Source organism: Schistocerca cancellata, chromosome 1, assembly GCF_023864275.1.
Source record: "Schistocerca cancellata isolate TAMUIC-IGC-003103 chromosome 1, iqSchCanc2.1, whole genome shotgun sequence".
In the NCBI taxonomy this organism is placed as follows: domain Eukaryota; kingdom Metazoa; phylum Arthropoda; class Insecta; order Orthoptera; family Acrididae; genus Schistocerca; species Schistocerca cancellata.
In genome coordinates, this window is record NC_064626.1 from 1,004,900,701 (window position 1) to 1,004,927,302 (window position 26,602).

The following is a 26,602-nucleotide window of genomic DNA, read 5'->3' on the forward strand; positions in this document are numbered from 1 at the left end:
AAATTAGTTCCTCTCACCCCTCCCATCCCTCAATCAGCACGTAAGGGAACAGAGAAGTTATTTCAGCAGCCCATCACACATTTCAGTGTCATGTAGGTCATTGTTGTTCACATCACAACAGCAACAGCATCGTGCTCCACTGCCCTCATGCCCATACTGTTTCACTCAGCACAAACTAACCGCAAGCCACAAGCACTGGCCAACATGTAACAGGTGCCAATGAAAAGGGACACATTGATGTGTGTAAATCTGTTCCAAACCTGAGTCAGGATGAAATGAACATGGATGTGTACAGTATGTCAGTAATGATGGTGTCTCCAAGCAAGTTACACACTTAAGTGCTTATGCTTAACTAACCACAGAGAATGCAGGTGGACACAGGTGTAACAGCAATATTGGTGAATTCTCAAACTTACGTAGATTTGGGTTGTCTCCCCCGGGCTCCGTTGTCACAGACACTGGCAAGTTTTAACAGACAACAGATTCCCATTCTTGGATAGTTTTCTGCACCTGTGATTTACAATGCTATGGTTCATTCATTAACATTCCTAATTGTGGACAATGCTTACACTGAAAATCTGTTTGGTTTGGATGCTTTTAAACTTTTTGGATTCTCCATTAATGACAAAGTGCATTTTGTTCCTGATCAAGTTCCATATCAACAGTTAGATGCTCTCTGTGCTGAATTTTCCTCTTTATTTTCCCCAGGATTGGGTTCTGCAAAAGAATTTCAGGCTCAATTACAACGAAACAGTCTGCCCATTCCCATTTTTCTGGACCCACCCAGTACCAGTAACTTTACAGCATCAAGTAAAGGCAGAATTTTCGTCTTCAATCCCTTGATGTTATTTGACATATTCCTTCCCATGAAGAGTCAACACCACTGGTGAAAGTACAAAAACATACAGGTAAATTATGCCTCTTAGGTGATTTTAAAAATCAATTAACACACAGTCATTATACCTATTCATTACCACACCATGATGAGCTGTGAGCCAAATTAGTTGGAGGGGGGCATTATTTTTCAAAAATAGAGTTAGCAGCTGCATGTTTACAGCTGAACTAGGTGAGGAATCTCAATGCCTTCTAGTTATTAATAGATCACTTGGGGTTTATCAACACCAGCATTTGCCTTTTTGTGTTGCAGGTGCAGCAGCTATTTTTCAACACTTTTTAGTGCAACTTATTGCATCAGTTCCACGCTGCATCAATTGCTTAGATGACATGGTAGTGTCTGGGACCTCTACTGAGGACCATATGCAGAACTTTTGTACTCTACTGTCTGTTTACAGTCTGAAGAGTGAAAGTGCAGTTTAGACAAGACACAGTTTTTTCAACCATCTACTATTTTTTTGGCTTTTGAAGTGTCACAAGCTGGCATTGAACCATTGCGCCAATATATTGATGCTATTGCTGCATTGCCATACCCCATGTTCTTCAAGGAACTGCATGCATTTTTAGACAGAATCACGTACTACCACATATTCATACCAGATGCTGTTACTGTGGCACAACCACTCCATGCATTTTTACGTAAAAATGTTCCTTTGCAATGGTCCCCGTCTTGTTACCAGGCATTCAAGTTGTTGAAATCTAAGCTGCAGTCGGCCTCTTATTTGGACACTTTGCAGCCAGGCCAGCACCTTGTATTAGCTCCAGACACACCTCAGTTCAGCCTTGGTTCTGTCCTTGCTTATAAGTATGCAGATGGATCAGAATGCCCTATTGCACATGCCTCTAAAACCTCAAAATCTATGCAACAGTGTTATTCTCAGATAGAGAAAGGAGCTTTAGCGATCCCATATGCTCTAAAAAAAAACTTTCAAATTTTTCTATACTGGTATAAGTTTCATCTGATCAAAGGCCACAAAGCAGTAGTGTCTCTTTTTAATCTTTCAGCATCATTGTTGGACAAAGCTGCACATCTCTTACATAGTGGCCTCTTTTCTATTATGATAGAATTGCGCCATACATTTTCGACCTATGACACAAAATGCGAACACTGAGAAGTGACGTCTGCCAACCTGTCCAGATCCAAAGTTTAATAAAGAGGAACTGCATTGTTTTCATTTAGACATGTAAATTCAAAAAGTTGATAGTTTTCCTATTACTAGCACTAAAATTGCAGCTGCAGTAGCCACGGATCCCGTTTTATTTAAAGTTGTTTCTTCTGTACAACACAGCTGGCTGGATGCACATCTTGTAGGGAGTAAGGGCGTTGCAAAACCAGCTTTCTGTTTGCGATGGAGTTCTGCTGATAGCTACAGAGGACACCACTCCCCGGGTTGTAGTCCCATTCGCACTTTGGCACGAGGTAATGAATTTATTACATGTGAACCACTGGGGTGTGTCATGTACAAAGGCATTAGCATACAGACGTTTTTTGGCCAGGCACTGATGGGGAAACAGCACGAATTGTTGCACACCGCCTACAGTGTGCCACCTATCTGGTGGCCTCCCGTGCATTTTGTTGCTGTGGCCAGCTCCAAAGTGGCCTTGGGAACGAATTCATGTAGATTTTGTGGGACTTTTGCTGAATTTCTATACTGGCTTTTTGTAACTGATGCATATTGTAAGTTTCTGTATGTGGCGCAATGTCTGTCTACTTCCATATCCACAACAGTTTAAGCTCTCTTAAAAATTTTTGCAGTGGAAGGTCTGTATTTGTTAGCTGCACACATTGCCCCCCCCCCCCCCCCCCAGTTCATGTCAGGAATTTGAAGATTTTTCGAAATAAAGCGCTATTCACCATGTCATGGTGTGTGTTTTTCTTGTTGGTTTAGGGTTTTATGCAGCTGCTGGCTCACTCCTTGTAGTTGAAGCTGAGTCTGAACACTTCAAGAGATCTGTCACCTGAAGTAATATCTGATGTAGCCTATTTATTTTCTTTTTTAGTTTCAATCCGGTTGCTGTAGTTGATTCTCTTGAATTAGAGGTCCTGCTAATCAGTGCCTCTGAAAAGGCTTGGCAATTTCATGTTCTTCAGCTGTTATTGGAGCAAAAGAAGGTAACTTCTGCTAATATCATGAAAAAGCATGTTCACAACTTTTTTTTCCCTAGCACATATTTCCCTGAGAGGCTGTACACATCATTAGAGTGACACATGAATTAGTGGGGAACACAACTCTTCATATGGCATATGCCTCGAAGGCTCGACATGATATTCAAGATAACTATATATTTTATTTGTCACTAAACGATATTGTCTTTTGTTTTCATGCTTGGAGAGTGTGGTTGCTCCTTGACGGTCAAGCCACCACAATGTCATGACGCCAAAACGTGAAAGGTCCCATCTACAGCAGGTGAAGTTAATTACTAAGTTGTCAGACCTTGCTGAAATAAGAGTATTTCACACCTCCCATTTAACGTCTGCACATACGAAAACAATCCTCCACACGGAGTCCATGTTATGTGACTTACTCCCTACTAGATGTTATTCTGTCACGGTCATCTTTCCTTGTACTACAAAAGGAGTGTAAAATGTCATTTGCCTGAACAGGGTGTACCCCTTCAACAGCTTCTCCTTTCCACCCTCAATCAAATGGGGAAACAGAACTACCAGTACAAAATTTAAGAATCAGAAAAAAAGTATGTTTCGGATGAGTCACTGGAAGTGGCTCTTGATTGGATCTTCAGTTCTTATAGGTTTACCCCTGTTGGAGATGAGAGTCCGGCAGAGTTGTTGCACAACTGTGAGCCCTGGACACTTACATCTGCTTCAAATGACACAAAGACATCTAACAACGAAGGTGCCACAATGCTTCCAGCCTGGCACAGCTGTTTGGGCTTGCAGCTTTGCCAAGTTACCAATGCCACAACGATGTCAAGATTGCAAGAGAAACAAAGACCAGAAAACAAGATTCTGTTGTGTAACGTGCAAGAAACCTGTTTGTAATATACACAGAAAAAAAACTGTTACTGTGAAGTGCAAGCAGTGCAAAAATGTACTTGACTGAAAAGTTGAAAAAAGTATTGTGTTATTTTACTGCAGTGACTGTTGAGGTACATAGATTATTAATTTTCTGTTCATTGAGTACTGAATTTAGTGAAAGATAATTTTTTTTTTTTGTACTTTGTATCTGTGATCTGATTAAATACTTCTAATAACCTGAAAAGCTGTTTTTCAATACTAAATAAACCCACTCAATGGAAATAACTTAATCTGAGAACAAATGTTACAACAAAACACAAAACTCTTTTGGGGTAGTCCAAATACACTGCTTGGTAAAACAGAGGTGTGAAAAAGCTTGGAAACAGAAGGGTCAATATACAGTACTGACAGGGGCAGTGCAACATGAAGAATAACAATTACTGCAGCAGCGGTTCAGCAGCACTACTGCGTTGTGGTAGCTCTCAGCGCAGGCTAGGGTGGTACTGTTGCTGCTGGAACACTGTTGTTTTACTGTTTCTGTTAATACATATTGATAAAATGAATATCACACTACACTAATTCAGGTCCACTCTTATCACATGGGCATGTAAAAGCCTACTTCAAAAATTAATTTGATTGTATCTGGAAAAAAATTGACACTTCAGTAGACAGAGGGCACCAACATAAAAGACACAATGAGCAGTATTTGTTTGGGCTGACTCCAACTTCACACTGTGAAAAAGAAATAGCAAATATACTCCAACACCGGAGACAATGCTTCTGATGTCTCTTAAGCTGTCCTCACATGGGATGTGTCTCATTGCGAGTGTGGTTTCAATTGCTCGAGACTGCCGTCATGTGTGAGAGTTGCGTTTGTGTGTGTGTGTGTGTGTGTGTGTGTGTGTGTGTGTGTGTGTGTGCGCGCGTGCTCTGAAACAATCTACTACAGCTTACGGAACATGCTCCTCTTCAAGATTTGTGACCCCAGTGACATTCTGTGGCATCTGGCATGCAAATCACAGTTTCACTGTGAAAATATACATGCGTAAAATAGCTGTGTTAACACTGTTAGTGACTATTGAAGAAAAGTGGAAGAAATTGCAAAGACGATTCTGGGCTCGCCCATAGCTTGAACAGTGAATAATGCTATACAACGATCCCATACACATACTGGAAGAAGTTGTTGATTAACTCAACTGCATCTTCATCCCATTTTTGGTTTTAAATTGAATATAGTTATAGTGTCTAACGTCAGTCTACGTCCGCATAGTATCCATAGCGTTGATGTTGCATTGACTTCATCACAGATTTCAAGATTAAGATTTATATCGTAATTTAATTTGAATGGAAGAGGATATTTTGTCAGAGCTGCTCATCATTGCCCATTGACGAAGGTATTTACTGACAAGATAAAAATGTGAGCAGCCCATATAACCAGTAGCTATGTATACATATTTTCCCAATGTTTCATCACAGAAAAAACTGTGTGTAACCTGAGTTTGCTTACTGGTACAAACTGGGAATTACATTAAAATTCCTGACCATTGCAGAAGCATTCCGTTTGTCGATCTTTGCACCAAGAAGTGCAATAAATTTATTATTTATAATAAAAAAATACCGACTACTGCAGGTAATGCTTCTATTAAATTAATGATAAAGACCCAGAATCTTTTAGAAAACAAAACGTGAAAAATATTTTTTTGAAAGGAGGTTGACATAAACCTGCTATCTTTCACTTTACAGCTCACAGCAGTTCAGCTTACCTATGACTTCATCATAGCATCTAGGTCTCCGTATATGGTACACACTGTCTAAAAATTGATATTTCACTATGATAAATTGTTTCAAAATGAGCATTTTTAATAGATCATCATCATGCTGTAGCACTGAAATGGTATACTTTCATAGCACACACGTTATAATAATGAAAACACCAAGCGCAGAAAGTCTGTCTACCAATAGTAGTTTCTTGTCATTTTACTACAGCAAATTGTGGCTAAAATGATGTATTTTCGAGAGATCCTGAATTTTCTGATGGTTTGAAACAGCTTATATTAATATCAAGTACTCTATTACAAAGAAAGCCCACCAAATATGTAGTGTGACTCAATATAATAGGTAGCTCATAAGTTCTGCTTGTGGCATAAAACTATGTCGCATCTCATCGGCCGCATTCCTCTCCAAGTCAGAAGTCCAACATATCATATTTTTCATTTTGCACCCCACAGTGTAGTGGAACATGGAATTCAATGCTGCAACATCACCGGCTCCTAGTCCACATGCATTTTCATGTCTTGGGAGAAGATGGCTTTTGGAGACACACAGTATATGACCTTTCACTTATTCATCAGAAGAAATTGTTAATAATGTTTTTCAAAGAATTTTTGAGTAGTTCTCTGAAAATGGACTACTACTTAATTCTGAGAAAATACATTCACTTCTGTACAACAAATAGTCATACGAAGAAATGTAGCAAATGAACAGGTATCAATAAACATGGTAGCAAGTTCCAAATTGACGGAAACTTGAAATGGGAGAACCATATTAGTGAGCTGCTTAGACAAATAATTTTAGCAACTTACGCTCCTTGTACAGTTGCTAGTCTTGGTAACAAATGAACCAACATCCAAACACATTTTGCATCTTGTCACTCAATAATTTTCTGGATAACTCATAACTTAGAGAAAGTACTGATTGCACAGAAGTGAGCAGTAAGAATCAACTTTGATTCCCTATTACTTTTGCATATCTAAATTTTGGTTATAAATAGCCATCTTGAATGCTAAAATACCAGGAAATTACAGAATCAGAATTAATTTATTTTAAACAGAACAATAAGAAAAACACCACATTATCCACTGGCAGCTGCACATTCTGGTCAACATATAATTTACGTTGCACTCCAACAAACTCGTGGCAGTACCACAACGTGATCTTACTGAGGTATAGGGAGAAACAAACTGATGTTGATCAGAGACAACACTTTTTTTAATATCTTTTATTCCTAAAGTGACACAACAATTTTGTATAACACAGTTACCTAAACCTATTGATGATTCTTTCCATATATTTTGGTGGATCGTTTCACCACTAAAATACAACCAAGAATGTTATAAGCTGGCATTTCTTGAATATTTTGAAACAATATGCAAATATAGTTGTTGATTTTGGATATTAAAAAAAGGGTTTAAAGCTACTTTATTGAAATGAAACTCTGTTAGTTAATTTGGAACATAGAGGGTGTTGCTTGCACTACATGACTTAAACTAAGGCTGCTACAACTGCTGTAAACAATTACCTCACTTTCGTTCTCCCTACACATCAATAAGATTGTATGGTGACATGTACAGCCGTGAGTTTGATGGATTGTAACTCAAATGGTATGTTGATCAGAATGTACAGCTGCTATTGGACAACATGGTATTTTTCTTATCATTATGTAAATTACATTAGTTCTGATTCTGTATTTTCTTTGTATTATAACACTCAAGATGCTCATTTACAGCCAAAATTGAGACACACAAGAATAATAAAAATTGAAGGGATTGCAACTGACTGCTAAGTGCCTCTCCTTCCTAGCAGTACGAATTTTATGTGGTACTTACCCGCAGTCATCTTTTAGTTCTCTCTACAAGGGGTTGGGCGTTTTAACAGCACCTTTACAGTACTGTATACAAACTCACTAACAAATAATCCTTTACAATTTAGAAGCATACTGATGTCAACATTGATTCAGAAGATGTAGGTTGCAGTAGGTACTGGGAGATGATGAAGCTTGCACAGGATAGAGTAGCATGGAGAGCTGCATCAAACCAGTCTCTGGACTGAAGATCACAACAACACAACAGTTATTCCATGCAGACTTAATTTTATTATCCAAACTATTAACCTCAAACAGTATACAAGATTTTTTTCTTTTTTTACTTTTTGATCACCTTCCTTTCTTGTATGGGCGCTCTGAATTTTGACATGTAAATTGGCCATGTGTATTGTAACTACACGAGGCACGAGAAACAGCGTTCTGTGATTGAGTTCCGAATTTGAAGAGTTTGTCCACCCATAAAGCACACTCTTTCAGTAAGAGAATGCCCACCACAGATAATCGCTGCAACATCTGCAACGATCTGACCATTGAGGACGTCACTTTGATTGCGATGATGTGGTGCAAATAGAGGTGAGGTTGTGGCTCCATCAACAAAGTCAAACATTCTACAGAGACGGTATCAACAAATCGATCTCTTGTTAAGAGAAGTGTGCTCATTGTTAGGTGACTATGTCAAGAAATAAATATGTAGATATTAATAAGAAAGCTGTAGAATGTTAGTAGCATTTGTTTTATTTAAAAAGCTTTAAGAGTTTTCACATAAAAAATTCAAAGTCATTACTTTTCAGCATGCTGTCGTAATATGTAATGGCCCTACATCTCTGTTTATCCAACCAATTCAAACAATTTCCTTTTCATTTTACATATTTTGATTGTTTTGTTATCCACGGCTTTTCTGTTGTCACATTAGCACCATACTTTTTTCCCTTGGGAAAACATTTGTCAACAATTAAAAGAAGACCATCTATAAATACATTAAATCTGGAACTGACATCAGCCACATTATACACATTATTCCCATCAGCTTCCTGTCTTGCAGTCTGATAACCTTCTGTTTTTTGTTTTTTAATTATTCTGTTTACAATGATACCATTTCACTGTAATCATGTAAATTACTTAGTCTTGTTAGCTGTGCAACATGTTCAGAGATTAGTCATCACTGGATACACATTTACGTCGGTATGTGTTCATTTAAAAAAAAATTGGCAATTGGTGTCCTGCTCATGTAATTCTGATGGAAAATTGAACAACAGTACTAACTTTATAAGTTTTGAGTAACACTTGCAAATTTTCTCTGTCATCCAAATCCTACAGAAAATTAAAATTAGAATTTCCACGGAGTAACATCTGCTCTTTGACATAATAATGACACAAAATTTTGTAAGAATATTTGAAAGCTTCCTGGTGGGGATCCATGTTTTGCAAGAAATATAAATTACTTTTACGATAGCAGCAATTCACAAGCACAGGGTCCCAATTGTTGATCTAAGCAGAAACTACTGGTTTCAACAGATTTGGAGGAGACGGAGATTAGTTTTTAACATCCCATTGGGAATGTTGTCATTAGAGATGGAGTACATGCTTGGATTAGAGAAAGATGGGGAAGGAAATAGGCCATGCCCTTTCATCACAGCATTTACCTGAAGCAGCTGAGGGAAATCATGGAAAACTTTAATCAGGATGGCTAGACGCAGGTTTGAACTGTCGACCTCCCACCAAATGTGAAGCCAGTGTGCTAACCACTGCACCACCTAACTTGGCTAACAGATTCGGTCCTGACATCGTTAAGTTATATGACAACTCTTATTTCCATATTTTCTTTACACAAATTGACTGCTAATTTAATTTCCTACATGTTTAACATACAGATTCCTATATTTACACAATGTTCAGTTAGGCATAATACATCAATTTTCTTTGACATTCTAGATCATATAAAAAAAATACAATGTTCATTAACTTTGTTTTCTAGTCATCTAACATTCTGATGCATAATGGTAAGCTTATCCATACAAGTTCTTTCCATGTGTCACTCAACTTATCTGGACCCCTTTTAAAGCTGTCTGTCTGAATGGGGCATTTAACTTAAAAAAAAAAAAGGCCTATTTCTCACACCTATACTCACAGGATTTCCAGCACTGGTGACTGTACCACCATCCCCCCTACATATATTTTCAGCTGTTGGTTCTGTTTATCCACCTTCCTCCTCTTGTTAAGATGTAGGCTGTGTCATGTGCATCTCTTCTCCCAGTGGCAAAAACTGGTGTGGCACCAGTGTGAGCCCCACCTGAACTCAGTAGCAAACCAGTCAATTCACGATTAACTCATCCGATGGCTTTGTTAATCCAGAATTGTGACACTGCAGAACCTCAGCGAAGTCCATATTTATGTGTGAGGTTGCTACCTCTAGCTTCCCCAGATCACTGCTGATATTGTATTATTATGGGCCAGGCTGTTGCCTGCTCCCCAACTATCAATATCTTGTCTTATTCACTCAAATCTATAGTCAGTACCTTAATATCCTCTATTACCTGGCCAAGCTTCCACAAGGTTTTGCAATAATTGTGACCTGGTACCCTGATACTAGTTTGCTTTTTTTCTATAGCTGAATGAAGCTCTTCTCCTTTGACAAGTAACACGCTATATCTGTTCCTTAGTTCAGTTTAAACTAAACCATCCAAATCATACCCTTTCGCTTCTTTCGATTGTCTTTTCCTCACATCCATTTTCTGCACCCTCTGGTGTAGATCTGTGTTTAAATACATGCATGCAGTCCCGTAGAACAACTTTCCTGTTATATCTCGAAACTTTTAGACTGTGCATTTGACACTGTGAGTGACTAGTGCTTTTTGTATCTTATCTCTCTCTTGGTATTCACTTGTGAATGATCTCGAATGCTTACGATAACCTTGATGTGTTTTGGACTCTTGTTTCTAGCCAGATGTTTCCTACGTGAACTTAGTCATTAGTGACCACTTAAAACTGTCATTTGTTCCACTGGTCACAATGTCCCTCTACACTGACTGATACTGAACTTTTGCTACCTATTCTGTGTAGGACAGTAAAGCGGACAAGACTATTACTTATACTAACACTGTTAAATTAGGTATACAATTAATTTAGTTTTCGGTCTCTCTATAATGTTAATGATTTCTCCCAGTATTTGTTTGTTGAATATTCTTTCAGTTCAGGATCTTTTTGTAGCTGTTCTTCACACCCACATCTCTGCTGGTACTAATTTCATTCTTTTCCTCTTTCCCCAGTGGTCACTCTGCACATCAGTGACTTAAAATGCTCCAAATAAATGTCTTGATAATTTTTTTCTTGTTTCTGTATTGAGATAAGTTGTTTGTCAATAAATTACTCTTATTTCTGAAGGCTTATTTGGTTACTGCAACTCTTCTTTTAATATTTATTATTCTTCTGTTGTCATCGGTTACTGTGCTTCCAAAATAGCACAATTCATTTACTTGCTTTTGTATTTTTAATTGTCTTTCACTATTATTTCAGTATTGTTTGTTTGTGTTTATTTTCCATTTATGCTTGTCCACAGCATCAGACAATAGTTTTAATATATAGTTTGTGCCCCCTTCAGAATCTGCTATGACTGTTACGTCATCACCCATACTAGTAATAATAATGAACTTGCAGATTTAGGGAAATCTGAAAGGGTTGTAAAAGAACAGAAATAATTCACTGAGGGAAAGGGAATAAAGGTAAGCTAAGGTAAGACTGTGAAAAAAAAGTGGAGAGCTTATTAGAATTTCTTTCATCAGCAGTCATTAGAGGTAGAGCACTAGCTCAGCTCAAGGAAGGATATGGTAAGGAATAGCCAATGATCATAGTAAACGAATTGTCCTGGTGTTCCTACAGACTGATTTGATCAATCTTGCTTAGTATAAATGAATGGTGCCTGTATGCATGCTTCCAAAATGTGGTTCCAGAGTCAAATACTATTCCATCACACTTTGTCAACAGAAATTCTGCAATAAAATTGAACTGCATATAATTTATGGAGTAAAGTTTCCCACAGGTAGATATGAAAAATAAGATATTAAAGGCTTTTCTTTTATATGTATAATAAAAAAAAAGGTAACTTCTGGGTCATGTGTACTGCAAAATGAAACTTACTGGTTGACTGATGAAACAAGAGCTCATTGTAAAAATACACTACATTAAGAGGCATTAACAAAAGGAAGACTAGAAGATGGCACAGACACTCAGGTTGGGGAAGGAAATCAGACCTTTCCAAAGACAGTATACCAACATTTGCCTTAAGCAGTTTATGGAAACCAAAGAAAACTCAAATCTCGATCGTCAAACAGGAATCTGAACAACTGTCTACAACATGATATGCACATTCACATAATCAACATGCCCAATGTCATGTTTAGTGCCACAATTACAATGAGGTGGCATGAAGTGCTGAAATTTTCAAGCAATACATTATTAAGAGAGTACCCAGCAGTTTACAATTTTGTCAATATTTCCAGGAAACTTTTTCTGGATCTCCTTCTTGGAGGGTACCATAGCTGAATATTTATTTAATGAAGGCAGAATTTTTCTTCACTTATACTGTTATTTATCTGTCACTATTAGTGCAACTTATGAAGCCGTCTTTAAATCTGCCGAATATCTAAATTGGCAGCATTTTCACAATCTATGTCTCAATTCATATTAGTTTACAATCTGTTCTAGGTGTTTTGATTTTTAATTTGTGCATATTTCCCATCTTATATGCACAAAATAAATATCAAAACACCTCAAACAGTGTGTAAACCAATATGAATTGAGGCACAGATTGCAAAGGCACTGCCAATTTAGACTTTTGGCAAATTTATTCAGAAGACAATGGCTTAATAGGCCACAAACCAATCACAAAAATAAATAAGTGACAGCCTAAGAGAAGAAAAAAAAAAATACCACATACACTATTCTGAGAGCCAATAAATCTGTGACTGGTGACACTGCCATTTTTTTTTAATACTCTTTATGTGTACAGTTATTCCCAATAACATGGATCCAACACATTTAGCAGTATTCCAGTACAGGTTTTTATATTCAATTTCTTTTGTACAGGAGCCAAAATTTTTCAGTGTCTTAGCAAAAAATCAAGCCTGTCACTTGTTCTACTTGTAACGGATTCTTGGCTCAGCATGTAGTGAGAAGATACCAAACTATTACACTTAATGAAGTGCACAAAATTTGTATTAACAACATTATTACTAATTATGTAGTCCATACCTCCTAGAAGATCCAGACAATTTCATGCCTGTGAATCCTCAAGCAACATCCATTCATATTCAACCAGAAGGATATGCCTATGCAATTCTCATGATGAATTACAAGTAAAATGGGATGCATTACTGCTTTATTTTGATTGCAGTCCCTCAACACCAAGATTCATGCTTTCTTTAGCTTTTGTGTAGTTTGTCCCAATGCTGTGAAGAAATGCTTGGACTTTAATTTTTGTGTGACTAACAGTCTTGGTATGTCCAAGAATTCTTGAGCTTATGAGAGGGATCCTATTACAAGGACCTGTTACAGCATTAATTCAAAGCATCGTGCATTCGTTATCCGCTAACTGAACATTTTTCAGTTGAAAATTGCATATGCTCATTTAGTACACTCTGCTTTATGTCTCCTGTGGTACAGTTTCTTTTAAAGAAGCTCTCCAGTTCACTTTGTTTACAATGGAGGGTCTCCGCCACATCTGTCAACTTATATGTTGATTCCTTACATGAAAATTACATTATATCTGCAATTCTGGCACAGTTCCTTCATTAAGTTCTTTGATATAACAGGTGGATTCCTGAACTATTTGCTCCATTTGGTTTAAAGAGAAGACTTTCAAAATGGCTTTACAGAAAATTCAATACTATATAGCACTATTGACAAAGGAGAATCACATATATAGCTGAATGGGTAACATTTCCTACTTTGAAAGGTTATTATAAGTGCTACTATGTGACTCTCAGGTTTTCAGTTACTTTGGTGGACAAGTCTAGTATTCAGCCAAACAAGCATCTCACAACTTCTAACTACTATTCAGACCATTTATATATAAATATATCTAGGACTATTATGTGGTTCAACAGGTATATCATGTCCTAATTTAACTAACCTATCGTTTCAATACATATCACCGTTTTAATAAAAGACAAGGAAATGAAATTTAAGAACCTCTACATGTTACATGCACTTTAATTTAGGACATACTTCTTGTAACTCTTGTGTAGCAGAGAGTGCAATTCCAGAAGCTCATGGAGAATCTGACTAACTTAAGAGTTTCAACATACTTTACTGAAATAAACAGTTACTCACAAATTCTTTTGACTTTTCGTTTTCCAAAAATCACAACTTAAAATGATATTAACTAATACAGTTTTCTTCTGACCAAGTAATTTGCACTCACCTTACCTTCTTGTAACAACCATATGTTTAAGAATTTGGATTGGAGCAATTGGATCTCTTACTGGAAGAAAAAAAAATGTGGTACATTATACACCTAACACTACCTTTACAAAGAAGTCATGGAATTCTTTAGCTCTTTCAGACTTGTGTCCCTTTCCTTGAACAGCCATGTCATCCAGCGTTTTCTGAAGAAATTTTGCCATTTCAAGCTTCACTTTCAATGCTTGTTTCATTTTATCCTCCTGAAAGGTAAACAAAATGAAACATTACATTGAAAGGTCCATGCTATGACAACCAAATGAAAATTTAAAATTATGATTAACTTCACAAGAAATTTTTAGAGACACTAACACTTACACTTCATAGAGAAATCACTGTAAAAGAGGGTAGATTGTCATTAGATTTCACACACGTCACATTAAATAGCACCGAAATAAACTCCCAGAACTGTCTATAAGAGAGTCAAATAAGTGCAAACAATTTTTTTTGCTGTTCTACATCACTGTAATTCTTATTCTTACATTTGTGGTTGGAAGCATGCTCTTTCTTATTTCCTTTCAGTTACAGAGGATGACATGAGAATTACCTGAAGTATCACTAACTTTCTATCTTTACTGCACTATTGTCATATTCACTTCATTAATCAATACTATTTTAATATGCATTTACGAAGTATGGGATTTTGTTTCTAGCTATCCATTATTGAAAATTGTTTTATGATTTATTATGTACATTTCAAGGATATTTCTGGGGAAATACTAAATATATATGTAGCCTAATCTTTTAAAGTGAACTTCAGTTTTGAAGGCAAACGTACTCAACTGCAAACATACTTAACTTACCTTCTCTCTTGCAGTTTGAAATGTTGATGGTAGCATTCCAGGAAATAATTTTATTGCCACTGGTAATAACAGCTCCATAAAGGGTACAATGATGAATACTGAAAATGGGACCAGTCGAAATAAATCTGACACGGTTCTCACCAACTGTAATGAGAAATTTTTTAAAACTGAATTATCTCTCACTGAAGCAAAATTTAACATCATAATTATTTTACACATATAGAAAAATCTGAGACACACATTTCATCAACAGTTTAAAAATGGCGATACCCAATTACACGTGACTACAAAGTGTGGTAATTTGAGACAGGTTAGGGATAATGACTGAAGTCGAGGACAATGTTCAATCCAGACATTCATATCTCACAGGTGTTAGTACCTCTAGCCAGAAGTAAAGCTGTGAGTACCGGGCACGAGTCGTGCTTCGGTAGCTCAGATGGTAGAGCACTTGCCCGCGAAAGGCAAAGGTCCCGAGTTAGAGTCTCGGTCGGGCACACAGTTTTAATCTGACAGGAAGTTTCATATCAGTGCACACTCTGCTGCAGAGTGAAAACCTCATTCTGGAAACCTCTAGGGCAATTTAACAGGATGGATTGCCATACAGAAGACAAATGAGATGGGCTGCTCACCAAACCGGTGATGTTGCTTTCAGGCCCTGAGATTTAGAAGTACTCAATTCTAGTTGAAAACTGATGTCAGTATAGATGTTCCTGCTCACATATCAGGAAATTCTTTGGATACGGACAAGATTATATACCATGAGTAGGGCTGTGCGATTTCCTGGGACATCAATATTCTGACCCAGGTGAAAGAAGAAGAAGAAGAAGAAGAAGAAGAACGTATTGTCATGTGACCAAACATTGCCAAAGCTGAAAAACGTAGTAAGTGACAGATAAAATTCCCAAGACAGACTCGGTATTGAACTTGATACATTTGGATCTATAAGTCTGGCACTGAGTCACACCAAGAAATAAAAAAATAAATAAATAAATAAAATGAAAATACAAGCAGATACATATGGAAAGCTGTCACTGGACTACAAAACAATGAGCAAATCTTTCAATGGCAATACGACATGCATTCTGTGAGCTTAGACTGAAGTCCAGACAATTCACAAAATCTTAAGAGCTTTGCTACACTTGCTCATAATTAACCAAAATAAAGGCAATATTACCACAAACACAACAGACTGGAAGGTCTTCCCATCAAAGTACGAAGCATTAATTGGCCATTTCCAATTCAGAGACAGAGTTACTTTCAATTACATCTCTGCAAGAAAACAGCACTGTTAAAGTTCAAGGATGTGTTGACATTCTCATAGGCACTAACCTAGTTGGCTTTTTGTTGAGAATTAGATGTTTCTACAAACAATGTCCCACTTCTCAAACACGTAACTGATATTAACAAGTAATAAGTGCTAGCTTGTCATGTGACTATGTAAATAGCACCCACATTCCTAAAGTTTTCATATGTAAATAATAACCTGTGAGACTGATAATCCCTATACGTTCCAACTCAATCTTGAACACCAAGTAATATAAGATAATATGAGTCAGGATCTTCAGTTCATGTTCATAAAATTCACAACTTTTCAATTCAGTTGTCACATAAATGGAAAGAGTTTTCTTGTATTGATTGATTTTATACCTTATTTACTCATTTGATCATTTCAAGTACTGCATAAATGTGAGCCTATTTTCTTAAGACAAGTCATAATGCAGGTCAGTTCAGAGTGAAGTGTAACCATAACTTGGAAACTTTTAGAAGGTTCTTGTGGAGGAATACTTTTCCTGTGGTGAAGATACTGCATAGAAAATGTGAGAGAACATCCCTTTTGCAATAATGGACTTGACCAAAAGAGGTAGTCATGGGGTAAAAAGGAAAATAGTAACGACCTATAAAATGTATTTTAAAGCATGTTTCCAAAGAAACATGGTTATATTTATCGTGTTGGTTTGGCTATTTGCAGATACTGTTAAACAACTGAGAGGCAGCCATTTAGCAATGTAGTAAATTAAAGTCATACCTGTGTAAGTTCCGTGTGGAAAGACCAATAGCACAAAATCAGGTAACTTAGTTTCATGGTGCCACTCACACACTAATGTGTTCTCTGGCTACAATTACATCATTTAGGAAATGGTGACAGGCATAGTGTACAAGAATACACTGTCAATATATTAATGTTTTTTCCCCTCTTTTTTTATCATCAGTCTTGATTGAAACACAAAAACTGGTAGCCAAGATCGCAGGAATTCTTTTCAATCCACGATTACCGGTTTCGACGAAACTAAAGCCACCATCATCGGGTCTTTGTCATAGCACAAAGGCTTCCAAGAGAGATAACGTTATAAATGTTAATTGTCTCCATCACATACAAGTGCATGCTTGTATGTGATGGAGACAATTAACATTTATAGTGTCATCTCTCTTTGACACCTATGTGCTACTCACGACAATTTTGTAAGGCCTGCATGTTGTAGGCCAACTATTAATATCATCATTGTTTGCTCTGATGTTGTAACCTGTATGTGTCCTAAGATCCAATGATGGTGGCGGCTTTAGTTTCACCGAAACCGGTAATCATGGAATAAAAAGAATTCCTGTGATCTTGGCTACCAGTTTATTGTGTTACAGCATCTAGATCGCTCCCACGTGAGCACAATGCACTCCCTACAAAAAAGTCTTGATTGACGTGATGCAGTCCAAGGTAAATTCCTCTCATATTAACATCTTCTCAGAGTAGCACTTGCATCCTTCACAATTATTTACTGAATGTATTCTAATCTCTGTCTTCCCCTACAGTTTTTACCTCTTACACAGCTGCTCTAGTACCATGGAAGTTCTCCCCTTATGTCCCAAATGTTTCATTATCCTGTCTCTTTTGCTTGTCAGTGTTTTCCATATGTTCCTTTCTTGATTGTTTATTCTCCAGGTCCACCTAATTTTCAACATCCTTATACAGCACCATAGCCCAAGCACTTCTGTTCTCTTCTTTTTCAGTTTTCTCACTGACCATGATTCATTACCATACAATACTAGGATCAAAATGTACATTCTCAGAAATTTCTTCCTCAAATTAAGGCTAATATTTGGTACTAGTAGACTTTGTTTGGCCAGAAACACTATCTGTGACTGTGCTAGTCTACTTTTTTTGTCCTCTTTGCTTTGTCTGTTGTGTGTCACTTTGCTTCCCAGGTAGCAGAATCCCTTAGCTTTGATTACTTCATGGTCACTAATTCTGAAGATAAGTTGATCAGTAATCTCATTCCTGCTACATCTCATTACTTTCATCTTTCTTCAGTTTACTTCCATATTCATTAGACTGTTCATTCCATTTAACAGTTCCTGTAATTGTTCCCCATTTTAACCGAGGATAGCAATGGCATCAGCAAATCTTCTCAGTGGCATCTTTTCACCATGAATTCCACTCTTGAATCTTCTTCTTCTTTTTTTTTTATAGCCAATGTCTAGACTAAACAGTAGGTACAAAAGACTTCATACCTGTCCTACACCCTTTTTAATCCAAGCACTTTGTTGTTGGTCTTCCATTCCCACTGTTCCATTTTGGTTCTTGCACACATTGTGCATTACTCATCTTTCTCTACAATAGTGGAGTCAACCTGGTCCCTAATGCCCGCCCGCTACTGGAAGTTCCAGCTTTCATGGTGAGTGGTAGAGATTTTAATAACATTTTCAATAGGTTTTCATAAAATTTTGAAAAAGTTTTTCTTAAGTAATTTTTATTATATGGTTTAACTTGCTGTAATGTAAATTATATGAAGCTACTTCCCCACATCACCATTACATTGGAACTAGTGGGTGGTTAGAACATTTTAATACTAACAGAAAAACAAAAATTGGTGGGGGGTAAAAAAGGTTGACTATCACTACCCTTTATCTTACTTCTATGTTTCTCAGAATTTTGAAAACTGTGCACCATTTTACATTATTGAATGCTTTTTATAGGTCCATGAATCCTATTTATGTGCCTTTACTTTTCCTAAGTCTTGTTTACATTATCAAGAGCAATGTCAAAACTAGCTTTGGTGCCTTTAATCTTACTGAAAGCCCAACTCACAGTCATCTAACTCATCTTTAATTTTGTTTCTCATTCTTCTGCTTATTACTCTAGTTACCATCTTTGGTGCACCTGCTCATAAGCTGATTGGATGACAGTTCTTGCATTTGTTTGTCATTGCTATCTTTATGATTGTGTGGATGGCAGTTTTCCTAAGGTCTGATTTTACATGTCTAGTCTCAGATTCTATACAGCAACTTCAATATTTGTTTGGCTGAACTTCCCCAATGCATTTAAGAATTCCCAAGATATGCTACCTATCCCTTCTGTCTTATTTGATTGGATTTCCCTAAAGCTCTGTTAAACTCCGACAAATACTGGATCCCTGTGTCTTCCATATCTATCCCCATTTCTTCTTTTATCATTTAATCAGACATTTCCTCCCCTTTGTACAGGACTTCAGTCTACTCTTTCCACCTATTTGCTCTCTCCTCTGCATTTAGTAGTGGGAGTCACACTGTACCCTTAATGTTGATGCTATTGCTTTTAATTTCAGTGAAGCTTGTTTGGACTTTTCTATAAGCTGAGCCAGTGCTTCCAATAATCATTTCTCTTTCTGTTGCTTCACATTTTTGCTGCAGCTAGTTCACTGTGTTCCCTGCACTTCCTATTTATTTCATTCCTGTTTTTAACTGAACACAATTGTACTTCCTGCTTTCATTGATCAACTGAAGTATGCCATCTATTACCGAATGTTTTTTTGCAGTTACCTTCCTTGTATCCAAGTTTTTCTGTCGAATTTCTGTATTTACTTTAGACTAAAGGAGACTACTCACCAAACAGCAGAAGCATGTTGTCATTGACAGGCACACACAAAAGAAAAAGAAAACTTGCTAGCTTTTGGAATAAATCATTTGTTATGCTTATGTACAAATACACATGCACATATACGCACCTATGGCCCTACACTGTGTCGGCTGGACACACAATGCTTGGAATTGCGTTTACACACAATGCTTGGAATTGCGTTTCAGCAGGTGGACTAGGGTGAGATCGGGGTTGTGTCGGATGGGGTGGGTAGGAGAGAGAGGGGCAGAAGGCAGGAAGCATGGTTGGGGTGGGCAGCTAGTGGCTTGGAGGGAGGTGGCGGGTTTGCTGGTTAAGAATATGAGAGGGAAGGGTGGCACAGTTACTGAGGCTAAGAGGGTTACAAGAGCAAAGGATTTGTTACCAAAATAACTGGTGATGGAGGCAAGTATCTAGAAGATCCAGATTCCACTGGGTGATCAACTTTGTTCTTGGCAACAGTTTGGCAGTGGCCATTCATTCTGGTGAACCGTTGGTAGACCGGTTGTTATTTTTGCAATTTTTTGTTGTGGAAGGGATGTATCTATAGCCTTTGAGAACTTCAAATGCATCTCGTCATTCCTCAGTACTTCAGTATCTCTTTCTTTGCACATAGATTCTTCTGAAAAATTCTCCTAATCTTTAGTCTACTCTTCATCATTACTTAATTGTGAGCTAATCTACATCTGCTCCTGGAAATGCATTACAATCCAGTGTCTGATATCAGAATCTTTGTTTGAGCATGATGTAACTACACCTCGTTCACATATGATTTTTGAACAGTGTCTTGATATGTACTGCAGAACTCAATTAGTCTTTGTCCTCTCTCATCCAACTACCAAGCTCATATCCTCCCATAATTGTATCTTCTAGTCCTTTCCCTATTACCAAAATCCAATCCACCATGATTATATCTCCCTTTAGACAACGAAAATTGTTGTGATGACCTCTGCCCTACCTTACTATTCGCAACTAATCCTCCCCCGTTACATAGTTTTCTGCTGCCACCGATGTTACCCTATTTTTGTCTCACCAGAAATTCTTGCCTTCTATCCATTTCACTGCACTGTTAACCACTACATCTAGACTGCCTTTGCAGTTTGCTTGTAAGGTTTTGTAACACCCCCACTGAGTTCAAGCTTCTAACAATCCATACCCTGATCCTTGGAACGTTACTCTTTTTTCTCATGATTACCTCCCACTAGGCAGCCCCCTCCCAGATATCCAAAAGGGGGGCTAAATCTGAATCTTTTGACAGCAGAAATATCATCATTGCACTTTTTCAATTAGAGACCACGTGTCTTGTGGATACACATTATGTGTCTTTAGTACAATGGTTTCAATTGCATTCTCATGCAAGTTTCTTACTTGCCACCTTCATGAAAAGTGTTGGGTTCATGTCTCGTATGGATCTTTATAGCCACTGGACCACAGGCTTCTCTCCGCTCTTGGTGCTGCTCGGGCTAATCAGGTGTGAGCAGAATCGGCGCGGTGGTGGTGGGGAAGCAGTGGAGGTACGAGACATATGATGATAACCTGGTCAACTGAGATAGTGACTTCCAACTCAGCACCACATTGGGGGAAAACATTAGCAAGAATATAAAGTAAGTGCACTGATGGAGGCAGGACGGTGGCAGCAAATGGAATAAACAGGCCGCACTGAAAAAAGACGCTGGGACATGGTACCCGTGGCTGCCCCCCCACCCCACCCCACCATGCACCACCACGCCAATTCCGCTCGCGCCTGATTGGCCTGACTGGCACCGAGGATGCAGAGAAGCCTGTGATTCAGTGGCTATAAAGATCCAAACGAGATGTGAACCTGACACTTTGCCTGAAGATGGCACGTAAAAAACTTGCTGAAACGTTGTCAGAATGACACATTGACTCGGCTGTCAACCCAAGAAGATTATATCAGCTCGTATGCTCATTACTGAAAACTGTAACACACTGATAAATCTAAAGGAGACTTCTATCTAGTAGTGTATATCAAAAGGACAACAATGACTATTATTATATGAGGATAAGTCAAACATTATCTGCAATGTTGACATAACTCTTCTCATGTTGTTCACATTGATTTCTCTGCTCACATATTTTAGAGATATGCCATTATGCTCCTGCTATGAAAATTTGATCCTAATTCCTCCATTTGTCTTCCTCCTGTTGCAGATAGACTGTGGCTGCTCCATAAGAAATTAGCAATAAAGAGGAATAACAAGTAGTAATGCAATTTTTATGATCAGAAGGTGTATTGGGAGTCACAATCCATCTGCAACAGTGTCTTGCCACAACGGAGTGTCTAGGAAATGACTGCAAAATTCAAAAATGATCACACTGGTGATACATATGAGGAAGAAGCCATATGACCATCCACAGCCACGAATGAAGACAACATCGTCCTTAAATGATATTGTTCTCGTAGACAGATGACTATTGATGAAGTGGCACATTGTCTGCAAATTAGTCATGTGTCTGCCTATGAAATCATTTACAACATACCTGGGTTTCATAAAGTCTGTGGAACGTGAATCCCGAAACAACTCAATGTTGCGTACACGAATGTGCTTCGACATCTGCCAAAAATATTTACAGTTAGACTGCCATGCTAACGAATGTGATGGGTCCACAATCAGAATCATCACTGATGACGAAACATGGATCCACCACTATGAACTGGACAGTAAATGGAGTAGTATGGAATGGAAACATCCACAATCCCACAACAGGAAAAAGCTCAAAACCGAACCACCTGCAGGAAAACTGATGCTTACCATTTTTTGGGATACATAAGGCCCAGAACTGGAACATTACCAGGACAGTGGAACAACAGTAAAACTGTGTGTATTACGGCAAGACGGTTACTGACAAGCTAAAGTCCACAATTTGAAGCAAGTGCTGAGAACTACTGTTGAAAGGCGTTGCGTTGTTACACGACAATTTCTGTCCATATCCCACTGCCCACAATGCTGAAATGCTCTGGAAACTCAATTTTGTAGTAGTGGCTTCTCCTCTGTATAGTCCTGATCTTGCCCCTTCCAACTGTCACTTGTTGGGTCCATTGAAAGAGGCATTAAGGGTATACGGAATAAGTTTTTCGATGAAAAAAAATCGATTTTTGGGTAAATGCATTTTCGAAAAATTTAGACTCTCCCGTTTAATACCATGTATAAAATATTTGGATGACGTGAATAGAACTATTTTAAATAATTTTTTAAAATAATTTCAACACACGATGTTCCGCACCTTGTATATGAGATGCGAAATATACCTGATATAGACGGCCTTGCCAGAGATATAATTGAGCACAAGAGAGTTAGCTTTTCTGTTGGCTACGCTGCTAGACAGTTGACAATAGATTCTGCTCCATTTGTATTGTTTCCTTCGTGAGTTCATCCATGTCATTGTTGTGAAAGTCGTATGTGGAGAAGTCATTGAGTTTTCTTTCCTTCAACATGCCAAGACCTAGTCTGAAGGTATTTAGAAAGCATGTACATTGGCGCAAGAAAGTAAAGTGTACTAAAAATTTGTCTGATTCATCTTCATCAGTATCTGATGTTCCAGTAGCGACTAACCTCAACACTGGTAGTGATACATTGAGTGATGCTGCTGCCACTACACCAGAAAGTGCTTCAAGAAGAAAAGTAGCTGGAATTGAAGAAGAATAACAAGAAACTAAATGCTGGGACTACAAAATATGAGGTAATTAACGTCTCTCTATTATCAGACGTTTTGGAGAACAATGTGTGCTGCAAACAATGTGGAAAATGTGTTGTTTCACTGAAAACAAACTTACATGTAGGACTTGCTTGTGAATTAGAGTTGATGAGCAGTTATTGCAAACACAGTGTTACTTTCTTCAATTCCTCACATGTTACTGCAGATACAGGTAAACTATACGATATAAACAGTAGACTGGTTTATGGATTACGGTGCATAGGAAAGGGCAGGGCTGCAGGTGCCATGTTGTGTGGTGTGATGAACCTCCCTCCTCCACCTTCAAAATTTAACAAACACATAATTGCAATAGGCTCTGCTGTAGAAGATGTGGCACAGGAAAACATGAAAGATGCTGTTCAGGAAGCAATTGTTGAAAATAATAATAGCAGAGACTTGTACATAGCTTTTGATGGAAGCTGGCAGAAAAGAGGCCACACATCTCTGAATGATGTAGAAACAGCTACAAGTGTGGACACTGGTAAGGTAGTTGATGTGGCAATACGTTCCAAGCATTGTAGATGCAAGGAGAAAATGAAAAATAAACATGAAGAGGAGTGCATGGCAAATTACTATGGGTCAAGTGGTGGTATGGAAGTTGCTGGTGTAAGAAGTATTTATCAACGCTCAGTAAAATGGTACAACGTTAGATACATAAATTATCTTGGAGATGGTGACTCAAAGGCTTTCAAAGACCTTGAGGAACTGAGACTCTATGGTAACGATGTGAAAATTTCCAAACTGGAGTGTGTTGGCCATGTTCAGAAAAGGATGGGATCAAGACTTCGACGGCTCAAGGCTAGCATGAAAGGCAAGAAATTGAGTGATGGAAAAACTTTAGATGGGAAAAATAGACTGACAGATGCTACAATAGATCATATTCAGAAGTGCTATGGTCTAGCAATAAGACAGAATACAGCAGATGCAGAATTAATGAGAAGAGCAGTCTGGGCTCTGTTTTTTCATACAGCTTCAAACAATGAGAATCCCCAAAATGGGCTATGTCCAAAAGGAGACGATAGTTGGTGCAAGTACAAGAGAGACAAGGTAACTAAGAAACAATACAGTCACCCTCATCACCTGCCACCTGCCATAATGGATGAAATAAAACCAATATTCTGAGACCTCGCAGATATTAGTCTACTAAAGAAATGTCTTCATGACCGGACTCAAAATCCAAATGAGTGTGTGAACCATGTGATATGGAATAGACTACCTAAAACTGTGTTTGTGGGTATAAACACACTTCACTTTGGCGTTTATGATGCTGTTTCATCATTCAATCAGGGCAATATAACAAAGTGCAAAGTTCTGCAGAAATTGGGGCTCTGTGTAGGACTACGAACTGCTGCAGCTATGCTTTGCTTGGACAAGGAACGGCTCAGGTCTTCAGATAATGCCATATTCAAAGATAGCTAGACAGCATAGCAGAGCCATCAAGAGGAAGCTGTTGGACGATTCTGATGATACAAGCTATGGAGCAGGCTTCTACTGAAGTAAAAACTTTGAAGCTAATTTCCCCTAACTTTAGTTTTTTTTGTGTATAAGGTAAGGGCCTATTTATAGTAGAAAGATGAAATTTTCTGTAGTTGTTCCTTAAGACCTTCTAATATATCTGAATTAAAAGATATGTGGAATTATTTTGTATTAATGGATGTACATTTTAAAATACTTGTTAAAATGTATAACTTTTTTTAATTCTTGAGTTTCTCCTGGCGTATTTGATAATCAAAATATCCACGGGTGTGCTGCCGGTCTATAGTGTCCAATGGGCACAATATTTCGGCGATCATACATGTCGCCATCATCAGGTGAACTGACGGACTGAGCTCCTGTGAACGTGCCGCCATGGAGATCCGTGCCGCCACGTTCACAGGAGCTCAGTCCGTCCGTTCACCTGATGATGGCGACATGTATGATCGCCGAAATATTGTGCCCGTTGGACACTATAGACCGGCAGCACACCCGTGGATATTTTGATTAACTTTTTTTAACATTTACAAAAAATAAAATATCTGAAAAACTATACATTTTTTTTTTCAAAATTAATAATTCAGCATAAAAGCAGAACATATCTCTGCGTTCTGTGAAAAAATCAAGAGTATCGTCCAAATAACAAATGAGAAAATGTTCCTAACTTTTAGCTCAATTTAACATTGTACGCATAGGGCGTTCCGTATACCCTTAAGGGACCATCAGTTTGCCTTTGATTAAGTTGTAAAGGATGGGCTTTGTTTTGATTTATTTTGGCGAACAAAAACAACTAGGGTGACACGCACCCACGTCAGAACCACAGAACACAGGGGAAAAAAGAAAGGGAATTAAAAATGACTACACATTAAGCCCAGTCAACGGAAGAAAAGGTCCATAAAATAAACCATAGAGAAACGGACCTTCAATTAAGTTGTAAAGGATGTGGTTTGTTTTGGGGCACAAAAGCAACTAGGGTCATGTGCACACATGTCAGAACCATGGACACGAGGGGGAAGAAAGATAGTTACAAAAGGACTGCACGTTAAGTCCAGTCAATGGAAGGAAAGGTCCATAAAATACACCATAGAGAAACGGAGATCCTGGTCTAAAGATTAAATGTCCTTTATCATCTTGCTACAATGGATAAAAAGTAAAACTCGATTGACAGCTTGCAAATCGTTCTCTAAAATGGCCAATAACTCGGACAGCAAACACAAATGAGAACATAAGTGGTTAACAAAAGGGATTCTGTCAGGAAATTGTGAATCATCAGAGGTTGAGGGCAATGAGCATAAGGCAGTGGGGCAGCACCACTAGCAAATGGCAATGGCTAAAAAGACAGTGCCCAGTATGCAACCTAGCTAAAATGACCTCCTTGTGACAAGAGGGCCGAGTGGAGGTCATCTGAGCTGCTGAGAGAGGCTTAATTCCTCAGAGCTTGTTCCCATGAAGGGTCGACCAGTGGTGATGCCAAAGTGAGATCACCTGCTGACAGACGGCAACACAGAGATCATAGGAGGTAGTGGAAGGTCTAGCAAGCTGAGGTATGAGAACTGGAGCCATGGCAGCAGTGTCAGTGGCCTTGTTTCTCATCAGACGGAGGTGACCAAGAACCCACTTTAACATCACTATGGTTCCATGAAGAATGAGCAAATGACAGCTTTCCTGGACCGGCTGCACAAAGAGATGGACAATGTACAGCACACAGAGACTCTGAAGGGCACTGAGAGGTACTGATGGCCTGATACAGGGTGAAGAGCTCTGCTGTTAATACTAAGAGTATTCCGGAAGCCGACACAAAAATTAATTGCGCCAAT

The 26,602-nt window shown here is 38.2% G+C and overlaps 1 protein-coding gene across 4 annotated transcripts in view; it reads right to left on the bottom strand.

Moving 5' to 3' along the window:
• Positions 1-26,602, bottom strand: part of LOC126088998 (mitochondrial proton/calcium exchanger protein) — a 142,639-nt gene that overhangs the window by 59,175 nt on the left and 56,862 nt on the right. For all 4 annotated transcript variants that reach the window (XM_049906876.1, XM_049906880.1, XM_049906879.1 and 1 more), the window contains exons 3-4: positions 14,732-14,875; positions 13,994-14,131 (exon numbers count right to left, since the gene is read on the bottom strand). In XM_049906876.1, the coding sequence (XP_049762833.1) occupies positions 13,994-14,131; positions 14,732-14,875 (282 nt within the window). The remainder of the gene's footprint in view (positions 1-13,993; positions 14,132-14,731; positions 14,876-26,602) is intronic.